The 12,397-nt window shown below is 39.9% G+C and overlaps 1 protein-coding gene across 1 annotated transcript in view; it reads left to right on the forward strand.

The window, feature by feature from the left end:
• The window catches only part of tgfb2 (transforming growth factor, beta 2), a 44,783-nt gene extending 36,960 nt beyond the window's left edge, over nt 1-7,823 (forward strand). The window contains exons 3-7 of the mRNA XM_086038086.1: nt 809-941; nt 1,020-1,130; nt 1,281-1,455; nt 2,202-2,355; nt 2,481-7,823. Of these exons, the coding sequence (XP_085894212.1) occupies nt 809-941; nt 1,020-1,130; nt 1,281-1,455; nt 2,202-2,355; nt 2,481-2,639 (732 nt within the window). The 3' untranslated portion in view covers nt 2,640-7,823. The remainder of the gene's footprint in view (nt 1-808; nt 942-1,019; nt 1,131-1,280; nt 1,456-2,201; nt 2,356-2,480) is intronic.
• The last annotated feature ends 4,574 nt before the right edge of the window (nt 7,824-12,397 follow it).

The raw sequence follows: 12,397 nt of genomic DNA on the forward strand, positions 1-12,397 counted from the left end.
TGCTTTGGCAACCGTGCAATGCAATTTAGCGTGTGTATTTCCTGTCTTTATACACTGTGTATGGGATGTTGACCAGTGAGAAATTGTCTTTTCGTTTGGTTGTGTATTTATATGTACTCGTACATTATACCACACAACCTTTCACATTTTTGAGGGAGAGGCTGCAGTGGGATTCAAACCCACAACCCTCTCGTCCCAGTGTGTACTGTAATAGAATGGCCAACGTACATTCTTTACTACAAAGTACATCATGTGCGGCACAGCCATAACTGATGTGGTGTTAAAGCCAAATCACAAATATTTATCCTCATTTACTCAAGACAGCATTTTGTCAAGATTTCAATCCATCAAAATATTTTTCCTGCGTTGAGCTAATTCACTGCCACTGATGGTTATAGATGTTGAAGATCCATTTTTACTGAGCCATCAATCAAAAACTTAACTCATTCACTGCTATTGACAGCTATATAAGTCAAAAATCAATTTTAACTGGGCTGGCAGTTTAATTCAATGCATACGTCATGGAATGTTTTTTCATATTTTAATTGAATCAACAGACCACATAGGAACAAACAGACCAAACAATCACAATGGTTTCGTCGTATCTTTGGGACTTGTTGCAAATTTAGCTGGTGAGGCAGTTTTGAATTGCCTGAGTAGCCCACAAGTATACAGCAATGCTTTTTGCATAGATTTTACAGTCTCACTGAGGTTGGGAAATTAGATGAATATACATTTTTGTAATTATTTTACTTGTTTGTATTTTCTGTCTTAGATTTGATGTCTCATACCTCTCTACTGTGCTCAGATTTTAGCACACAAAGACCTGACATCCCCGACTCAACGATACATTGACAGCCGAGTGGTACGAACGCAAACGGAGGGCGAGTGGCTGACCTTTGATGTGACAGAGGCAGTGAGTGAATGGATGAACCACAGAGGTGAGTGCAGTCCAACACTCCTTCCTAGATATAGAACACGTCTGAAATTAGCCTGATGTGATATTTGTCTCTCCTCAGATAGAAACAGTGGATTCAAGCTCAGCCTACATTGCCCATGCTGTACATTTGTTCCATCAAATAACTACATTATTCCCAACAAGAGCGAGGAGCTGGAGGCACGGTTTGCAGGTTATTTCAGCTGAAAGCTTCATAAACAATATTAGGCTAACATCTGTGGTCTAATAATGATCAATGTCTCCAAAGCTTATTGACGGGCACTGTTACGTTCTAATCTGTTGCATCCCGTTGAGATCAATGCGTTCTGTATTTGTGCTCCAGGTATTGATGACAGCTTCGTCAGCGGTGGAGATCTAAAAGTATTCAAGAGGCTGCGCCACAATACTCGGGCTCCACATCTTCTCATCATGCTGCTGCCCTCATATCGATTGGAGTCTCCGTTCCACCACAAAGCACATCGAGCAAAGAGAGCCCTGGATGCGGCTTACTGCTCCAGGTACTGGGCTACAGTAAATCATCCATCAACAGGATAACGAGTAAACCCTAACTGTGGACAGACAGTATGATAAACAATGACTTTTCGGTTACAGAGAGGTTACGAGCATGTGAATGTACACGCTTATGGCCACCTCAGTCAAATGTTGTGTCACACCGGCCACCTCGCTGAAATAGTTCTGGCTATGCTCCTGGCTGCATGTGCAGATGCTGCACACTAAGTGTATCACTGGCTTGGTAATGAAGTGCTCCCACCAAAAGTGAAAATAGAATTGATGCATTTGCTGTTGTTATAAGGACTCACGTGCACCTTGGAATTCGCACTTGATTTTTTTTGGGGGGGGCTCAGGACACTTTAAGTAGATACGCCTTGATTCAGTAATAGATTGTTGTTCAGTCTAAAATACAGATTTATTTATCGGCAAAGCTTTAAAGCCTATCCAAAGTAAAGAGCAGTCTAGGAATATAATTGAAAAAAATACATGTATTAAGTTAGTTAATTTTTTCATTCTTCGTACCCTGCCAACCTTCACACTTCGAGGAGTATTAGACTATGTCTAACCATATTCAGTTTGATTCAAAGATTTTTTAACACATCTTCATCAAGCTGTACAGTTCATTTGAGCTCGCCCTGGTACAGTAAATGCGTTTGATGAAAAAGGGGCTTAATTGTCACATAAGAGCAGAACTCTGTAAAAAAACAAAAAATTCTTCACCTCCCATCTTCTTCTCCTTGATGAATTGTAGAAACGTTCAAGACAACTGCTGCTTAAGGACGCTCTACATTGACTTCAAGAAAGACCTCGGCTGGAGGTGGATTCATGAGCCAAAGGGCTACGAGGCCAACTTTTGTGCTGGAGCCTGTCCTTATCTATGGAGTGCTGACACACAGCATGCCAAGGTACTATAAGGTTTACAGGGGGGTGATAGTTTCAATAATCGATGAATCGTGAGTGAGGAATGTTAGCAATAAAGTTACTTTGTAAACTATACACATGACCATTTGATTGTTATTGTTGTTTGCAGGTTTTAGGCCTTTATAACAGCATTAACCCTGATGCATCAGCGTCACCCTGCTGTGTGTCCCAGGACTTGGAACCCCTCACCATCCTGTACTATATCGGCAAGACGCCGAAAATAGAACACCTCTCCAATATGAAGGTCAAGTCTTGCAAGTGCAGCTAGAAACTAAGCCAGCGCAAGCCACACCCAACTTCCTTCGCACAATAACGCACACACACCAATCGCAACCACGCTATCTCTTCCATTTTCACTCACACGGTCCAGTGTCATGTGTTCAAGATTAGAGGTACTGAACAAATAAACCTCATTCCAAAATGGCACTGCAATGCTCTGACGAATACACTGCACAGACTTTGATTGCATAAAGACTTTGACACCATGTGCCTTGTATTTGTTTCTTCCATGCAACAGACATCAAATCTGGCTCGTGGGCAAATATTTGGATGCCGAACATGAGTCCAAGTTGAAGTGTGCCTTCAGTTTGTGGTGCCCTGCTTGGCTTTCCAAGCATCAGCCCTTCTCGGCTATCAGATGTCAAGATTCAACCTGTCATAGCCAATCAAGCCTCTTTCTCCTGGAAGGGTAACAATGCAGTTATTTTGGTGCTCGCCAAGCGAGGCTGGGGTATTGTTCCCATGCAACTAAACAAACGAAACGAAAAGTTTAGAAGAAGAAGAAATCCTTAGTATTTCTTCACGACATTGACAACCGTGAAATGATATTTATGCAAGACGCCTGGCAATGACGTTACATGTTTTGTGCAGTGTTTGCCATACATGAAGATGATAAATTACCACTGTCTTTCGGAGAAACACCGTGGAATTAACGGTGATGCAGTTTTAGTGAGTTCAACTAATACTCTAGGGCTCTATTTTCATAAACAAACTTATTTTCCTGCCAGTGCAAGCCTTGTTTAGCATGAGAATTTGGCAGACCGTGCTGTGCCATGCCGTGCATTCCGGCGGACCGAGAGCCTTTTTTTATACATGGCCCCGGTGCACCGGAAAATTGGGTGGCTGAAAGTAGACTGAAACTTACGCCTGCTGGAAGCAGGTCTAAGTTGTGGCGCAGGTGGTGTAACGCAATTTTGGTGAATTTGATTTACTTGCAGGCAGACGGATTCACATGGGGCACATGTGTAGTGGATGGCACCGTATTTCATTCATAGGTATGACAACAGTGGCATCAAAATTTCTCAATCTTTGTAGAAATCAATTCATTGAATGCATTATTATTACCATCGTTATTATTATTATAGCATTTTAAAATCCCTGGCTGTAACACAGCTATGGGGGGTGGGTGCCACACACGGACACAAACGGTTGGTTTGGAAGGCGGTCTCCAAGTGGCCACTTCACAGCGGTGATCTGTGATTGTCCTGGTTAACTTTACATCAGCTGCAAGTGGAGATGTTATTGCAATTCTTTCATTATTTACGTGCATTGATCTACTGCATGGACTCCAGCCATGTAGACTGTGCGTCTCTCCTTCGCTGAATTTAAAGGAAATGAGAGGAACCGCTTCCATTGGCCGGGAAGCAAGTCGGCTGTGTTCACACCCACAATGGCGCGAACTGCCCGTTTCTAACTGTGTGCCGCTGCAAAAATACCAAAAGACTGAAAACTCCACCCATGTGCACATGTTGGACTGCGCTGGGCACGAAAATAGGGCCCTGAGTCTTGACTTTCCTCACTTTTGCTCAAAATAAAAAAGTACCAATTATAGTTCTGTCCATTATTAACTAATTTAGCTTAGGAGAATTGCTATATTATATTTCATTAAAGTGGTGTGTTTTTAGGTCAAATTTTCCTGATTGACCAAGCAGAACAGTTAGAAATTACAATAACTTTTGACTTGTCGCTACATGAACTATCATATGTCAATAGATGACACCATAGACCGGTGTTTCCCAACCTTCAGTGGGCTAAGGCACCCATTTCATATTAGAAATGTTTCACAAAAACTATGCAAACTGAAATAATGGTGATCTGGTGTCAATTTACTCACAAATTAACTCACTCAGTGTGAAATGTGGGTCTTTTTAATCGAACACAAAGCTGTTTAACTTGGAGGAAACCATGACGTTATTCTGTTGTATGGATGGCAACAGGTTTATTTGACCTTCTTCCATCTAATGGAACAGCATTTAATTTTTCTGCATGCCACTATACATTACTGGCATGAGTGATGAAAAAATATGTATTCAGAATGAATAAATAATGATTTTGGGATAAATGAGGTGAAATTGGGTAATTTCCAGCAGCACACAAAGCACACTTTTGTGCCACAGCACCCTCCCTGGTTGGGAATCATTGCCCTAGATAACTTTGTCACATGTTGATATTAACCTTTGTCCAACAGTGACACTCCTAAGAGGTGATTGAATAAATGAATCAGGAAAACCCTGGTTGGAAAAAAAACCACATTGTTAACATGAAGCATGAAAAAATAGTGTCTTAATGTTAGTACAGTGTGACAAAATGTTGATTTCCATCGCAACAATTTGCAAGTGGATATGGCTTTTTTTTTTTCCATTTGCCTTCTACAGAAGGGCCAATCAACATGAATCACCTCACGCACTTGTCACACGAGACAGATTAAGGCAAACACTGGAAGTTTATGTGAGAAGTGTCGATATGTGAAATGAGTTCTGAAAATGACACAGATCCACCCTCAATCGCCATCCATCTTTTGCGCTCTCCCTTATTCGGTCACATCCTTATTTGCATCTGTCTTTGTTTTGTACCCATTGTATTTTTAATGTATTCATTGTTTTGCTATTTAAGATGTTCGTGCTTAGGTGCTCTACACCCACAAAAACGGAATATATTCGAAAAGTGGACAGTTAACTTTGCATTGCGGAAATGCAACCTCTCCAACCTTTTGTATGCCAGGTGCTCTATTAAAGATTATTTTTGTTGTAAAATGTTAATTGTTTTGGAAATAACTGCTGTCAGCTTATATAGTGAAAGGGTAAGCAGCTTCTGCTTGTGTTCCAGAGGTGCAGCTTGATTTCCAAACCTTTTTTTTTTTCTTTTCAAAACAGTTCATTCTATAAAATATATGTGTCTGTCATAAAAACATGGTTTGGGAGTGAAACTAATTTTGCAAGCTCTGCAGCCAGATTCCTGCAGTAAATAGATGGATATTCTGTATAATTGCTTTGTAATACAAAGCAATAAGCAGCTTTAACATCATTCATTTTCTGACAGGCCCAAGACCTTTGTAAGTTGAGTGCATCTTACTAAAAGGCTAATGACATAGAGTTGCTGTAACTTCCTAATTACCGAGAAAGAGACTGTTTTGCTGGGGTTTTTTTTACAGCAATTATTTCAGACCACTTACTGTAGTGAGCATGTTGATAACATGGGCATTAAAGCAATTATTATGATGCATGTCAACATTTGACATTGGCAGTGCTGCAGCATTTGTTAAATGCAAAAGATGGTAGAAGCTACTGAAATTCCTACCATTTGGTTTGAGATAATGTAAGCAGCAATTAATTTATCATACAGTTCATAGTTGGTTCCAAGAAATGTCTTCTTTTTTTTTTTTCTTTGCTGCTCTCATATTTTCTGGAAAAAACAACATTGCTTACTCATGTCCTCTTGTATGTCAATATGAAGTAGGCCAACTTGGAGGAAATACAGCCATTCAAAACCGCAAAAGAATTCGGCCTGCAAATTCCAGCATAAAATATAAAAACTTTCCTTGGGAAGGAATGGAATGTATGAACATTGAATGAATCAGTAGGAATAAATCAGAGATTTGCAGATTAGTTATTAAAAGCGAGTTATATCTTACAAATGTAGTGGAACAAGGTCTTGCGGCAGTATATTTCATCATGACTAGATTGAATTTGCATTTTCCTACTTACTACAGTTTGAAAAAAGTGATTTTTTTCAAGTGAGTACAACAGTTTGAAAAAAGTGAGCTATTTACTTGTCTACCCAAACACAAAAAGTCAGAGAAACTGAGTAAGACAGCTGAAATGTGCATCTAAAAAAGTGAATTGATTAGAAAGTCCACGTTTCTGTTCAAGATGGTAAAGTGTTGAGATCACACGGAAATTGAAAGTGTCTGCTAAAGGACAAAAAGATTCTGGATGGGCTCTAATTTGTTAAGCGCCGCATACAGTATGTATTGTGTAGGATATACGTTTGTAGGTGTCATGAATAAATGTCCGGTTCATTTGCAACAATTAACATTTATTCTCAAGGAAAGTTAATAATGGTATTTCATATTCCTCCCGAACAAAATGTTCACACAATTTAACTGAGGTTGTCCATCCCTTTGCAGTCTGGCAAATCATCCAATATTATCTGTCTGTGACTGCCACATGAAAAAGTGCCAAAACAACATTTGCAATATTTTGCAACCATCAGCTGAAATGGGACACTATTGATAAGTCTCTTTTTTCCCTACACCTTCCGAAGTATAACTCATATGTTCCTGGGATTCTTTTTTAAGGAACTCTGTTAAGGAAGCAAATCTGAATAATTGTACAGTATATTCCTAACATGACAAAAATGACTTTTGCCATTTTTGTTCCTTTCACTGTACTGTATTTGGATTTTGATCGTTCCTTCAGCCGTCATTTGTGGTTAGAATAAGAAAGTTTCCACACATGGAGAAAATCAAAGTGATGACATTTTATACACATGGGGTGAATATTGGTGTCATGTCATGCTCTCACCATAGTCATGTGCTTAGCCCACAAGTGGTGAGGAAAGATCGAGGCTCAGAGAGGTCGGTCTTGTGGCAAGTGATGACAGTGCACATGCAGAAACACTGCATACGATTATAGTGTGATTTGACCAATTTAGTAATGTTGCTCACTAGAAGAAGATGCCTTTGAAATGTTTTCCGATCCAAGAATATGACAAAACGTATCATTCAGTCAATGGTCTAGTGATCCACTTTGTTGGAGGTTACAATAATGTCATCATTGAGGCATGCTGTATTTCTGCCAATATAACACTTTTGTTTCACCCTTGTCTGTCTGTCATTAGCTTTTAAAACAAATTGCACTGATGTTGTTTTAATTGTATTTTTAGTGTGTTGAAAAACAGTTCTTCCTTTTTTATTTTAGTTAGTTAAACGCTCCCTCTGCGACCTTCATCCAACAAGGAATGTGGATAACCAGCCCAACTGGGCAATGCCAGTGGACATCCTGACTAGCAGGGAAAAAAGATTTCTACACGACTTTTTTGTCATGGTAGAGCTGTTGTTTTTTTAGTTGTATTTTTTTTTTGTTTTTTCATGATGTGATTGTGACCCACTATACTGTACTGTAATGCGGTATACTGTGGTGCTCTAGTGGTAAATAAATTATTTATGATTCAAGAGATTCACTGTTGCGTGGTTATTTACGGTGCATTGTGTATGCGAAATGCATTCAGATTTATAATCACTGGTAAGTGATCGAAGAAGCAACAGCAGTCTCCTTTTAGCACACAGAGAACTATTACCACTGCACCTACTACTGCTAATATTTCCCCCACTTCACATTTTGCACACAAATAAGCAGAAAATGTGAAAACAAAGTTTGCGGTTCAGTTAATCCTTTTTGTTGGCCTCCATCAATCCAAACCTCAGTTTGAACAGTCATGCATTTTCTTCCTGCCAATCTGTGATTGAAACTGCAGTTAAGTTTAGACCAACGTGATGGCTCTATACCTCACAAATCAAAGTTGCATGCCAATGCTGGAAGTTGTAATCAGTTGACCATACAAGTATGACGAATATAGTGGCATGGTTTATAGAAGAGTCAACGACAGTACATAAATCTGCAGTTAAAAGTTCAGACAATTTATGTCACATTCATATTTTCCATGTTTATCTTCTAAAGGGAATACATCTTCTGTGCTAACCTTAAATCATCTTTTATTTGAGGACGTCAGAAATGACAGACAAAGTGCAATATGGAAACTTATTTCTTAAAGCAACATGGTGAGAAATGAATCAAATGTGTCTCATCTATGTCAATTGTCACCACACTGAATTTATTTTAGTACACTCATGCTTGAAAGTGGTCATTTGGGGATATAAAAAAATGACAACCATTGGTGGCTAGCGCTGCCCTATTTTTAAGCGGACCCCTGCCTACAGTCCGACAAGGGGATGAGCGTTTCAGCCGGATAATGTCCATGTCAAGATGGCTGAGAAGCATCTGTGCTTCTCATTCTGTGAATCTTATTGACAATTTTTCCATTTTTTGGGAACGTTACCATCTTTTCCAATGCGATGGGATTTATCTTGATCAGCAGGGGCTCAAATTACTGACATTGTCCAAAGTGTGCGTCACGGGGCGCCACGTTCTCACAACAAAGGTCATGTTTACCCGCAACTACAGATATGACGAGAATCTGCCTCAACTCTGAAGGACCATCAAGCACACATTGAAACCCAATTCCTCTCCCTCCAGAACAGATTGATTTTTCCTCGTCAGCCCAAACCTCTGGGCCATATCCACCGCTGGATTCAACCCTGGACAGTACATCGCCCCCGAACAACGACTCAGCCCTGACGACACAAAACCCGTTGTCTATGAACGGCTGCCTACCAGATTTCACCGACAAGATGAACAAGCTTGTCAATATTGGAATTCAACTGACACCACTTCCATCACCCATGTTCACACCTCTTACTCCTGATCACCATTCGCCCATACCAACCCTAAGACTCACCAAACAGCTATCTACTAAACGGCTGACTCCGAAGAACTAAGAAGAAATAAGTCTAGATTTACTTACCTAGTTAGGATATCTTGTCAACCTCTGAGCAAGCCAGTGTCTCCCATTATCACTGCAAGATTAGCTCTATTTAATATTGGATCACTAGTTAACAAAGCACTATTGATCAATGACATCGTTATATCTTATGATCTTCACTTAATTCTCCTCAGTGAAACATGGCTAACAGAAAGTCCGAAATCTTGGGGTAGTGATAGACTCAGACCTGACTTTTCCAGACTGAAGGGTTGCATGCTGCAAGCAGGAGAAACTTATCCATGCATATATATATATATATATATATATATATATATATATATATATATATATATATATAATATATATATATATATATATATATATATATATATATATGTATATATACGCACACACTCACACGCTGGTTAGAATTCTTGACAAGCTTAGAATAGATCTTACCGCAGGAATATTTCCAGTTATTGACAACATTTTAACTTATTGTGTTGTGCTTTACCACCATACATATAGAGTCAACGTCCTCCATTAGTTCACTATTGTTGTTTTTAATCAGCCCGTCTCTATCTCTCCAATACCCTGCTTTCCTCCAGCCCTTCCGCTCTTTCTTTATCCCGCTGTCGCTGATAAACAGGCAAAAGAGCGGAAAGCTTACAAGTCAGGAAACCATTGTGGTTCAGTGAGGGGAACTTTTCTGCTTGAGGCAGGAAACTCTTGTTAATATAAGTGTCTTTATGAGCGATGTCAGAGTAAGACAATAATATATATTGTAGTCTTGTTTTGACTCCTGACAGCTATTATAGGGAGACTTGAAAACTAAAATGTTGTGTGCTGTGTGTGTGGGGGTGGGGGGAGGGGGGTGTTGGGGGGGGGGGGGTTGTATTTGGTTGGTTGCCGGGGGGATTGTTGGTTGGTGGTGGTCTGCTTTCACGTTTGAGATGAATATCAAAAAAAATTAACTACAATATAATTTGGAGCAGTTCACACTTTATTTAATAACAAGAGAAAAACATCAAATAAAATAACAATTTGCAACAATTGCAATAACAAAATACAACATGCACACCAGAGATGCTGATTATTTATAGATTTTTAAAAAACACTTCCTTTCTTTGCTCCTGCTGGTAAGATAGGCTAGCTGTCTGCTATGGGAGTGCTGAATACGTAAATCCTTTTACAGGTTAAAACAAGCCAGCTAGCAATGGTGCTGACCGACCTATCCTCACAATCTCCAATTTTTCTTGAAAGGTCCACCTTGAAACAGAATTTTTTATAATATTCGACAGTCGTCCTCCTCAATCACCTGCACATAATAATGAATCGCACTATAGTTCTAGGCAGGACATGCCACAAGCCAATATAATTGGCTGCACAGCGTGAGATTATCTACCACTGATCAATTCATTGGAGGACGAGAAAAGGCTGTGAATTGGGAATCTGAAATCTGTTTGGTTAAGAAATATGTGTTATGAGTCAGCACTTATGTCAGTGAAGGCCCTGGGCAGATTATATTGACATGGCAACACATAGAAACTGAAATTTGATTGGACCAAGAAAAAACCCACACAGACACGAACATACACATTGCTGGATAGCCAAGACACACGCTCTTAAATGATTATGATGATGTAGACTGCTGGAAACATGTTAACACAATTTCATGTGAGGGTGGGGGAAACACGGTAGTCCTTGGCGTTGAAGCCCCTTGCAGGACTGATAAAGCAGCATGCCCCTAAAGATTTGTTTAATGCAGGAGTCTTATGATGTGACCAATATGTTGATAATGTTCTTGATGGTTGTCTGTGAAGGGAACTCAAATTGTTTGTACAAGTCTGGCCTACTGCCATCATGCTAAGGGACATCCAGGAGGAAGTCTGCAAAGAAGCCACTGTTTGCTCAAGTTGATTGAGCTTTTCCTGCTGACACTTCAACAGCTCCTTCAGTTCACTCTTCAGGTTTTTTTATAGGATAGTTTCATGGAATTTTGGAATTTCTTGCTCTCAAGTGGGCAATGACAAAACTTGTGGGATTGCAGTCTTTACATACAACAACCCTCTTAGCCGTTATCGTTCTGTCAAACTGGGAGATGGACTGATTTGATGTTTTCTTCGAGAGTAAATGTCTGGACCCAAGGCGTATTGGAAATAGCTTTGCTCCTTGGATGAGGCTTCTCACCTCTTGAAAGATGTTTTGGTCTTCTGGAAGAGACAGGAGCTCTGCATCCAGCGTCTTCACTTCCAATAACATCTGAGACCAGCCATCCGGACAGCTGCTGCAACAATCGGTTTGCATTTCTGCACAAACTGTCAGAAACTGTCTTATGGAAGCTCATCTGCATCGGGGTCTCGATCTGAATGTTGTTCGTTGTCTGAACCAACTTATTGGGAAAGGCTTACGTTTGAAGACGTCTGGCCCTTTGGAGAGTTGTTTTCATCACAGATGAATCCCAGTTTTCACTGTCAAGGGCAGATGGCAGACATTGTAGCATCATGTGTGTGAGTGCTTTGCTCATGTCAGTGTTGTGGATTGAGAAGCTTGTGATAGAGGTGGAGTGAGAGGTAACACTAATGTATTTTATTTTTGTACTTTCAATACATACTGTGACAAGATCCTGAGACCCATTGTCATGCCATTCATCTTTGACCATCCCCTTGCTATATAAGTCCCCATACCGCAAGGATGTGTTCAGAATTCCTGGAAGATGAAAACATGCCAGGTTGCTGAATGGCAAGCATACTCACTGGACATAACACTCTGTGAGTATTTTTGGAATGCTCTGGATCGACATATAAGATAGTGTGTTCTAGTTACGGCCAATTTTCATCAACTTTGCACTGATACTTTCTGCTTCCCCCTGAGCCAATCTTCCCAAATACCCCAATACAGTCAAACTGCACTTTTTAGAGAACCCTTTTAAAGTGGCCCGTCTATGAAACACCTGTGGAATAATCATGCTGTATAATCAGCATCTTGATATGCCACAGCTGTGAGACAGATTCATTAACACAAATATAGACAGATTTGTGTACAATATTTGAAAAAAAATAGGCCGTTTGTGTAAAATATTCTCTGATTTTGTGCCTCTCTCTTTATGGAAAAAGTCTAAAAATCTTCAGCTCACGAAAAATTGGACCAAAGACAAAAGTGTTGTGTTGATATTTATTTTCACTGTAAATACCTTCAAGCTGCACG

Source organism: Filicampus tigris, chromosome 8 (genome assembly GCF_054856515.1).
Source record: "Filicampus tigris isolate MCC_2025a chromosome 8, RoL_Ftig_1.0, whole genome shotgun sequence".
NCBI classification, from domain to species: Eukaryota; Metazoa; Chordata; class Actinopteri; order Syngnathiformes; family Syngnathidae; genus Filicampus; species Filicampus tigris.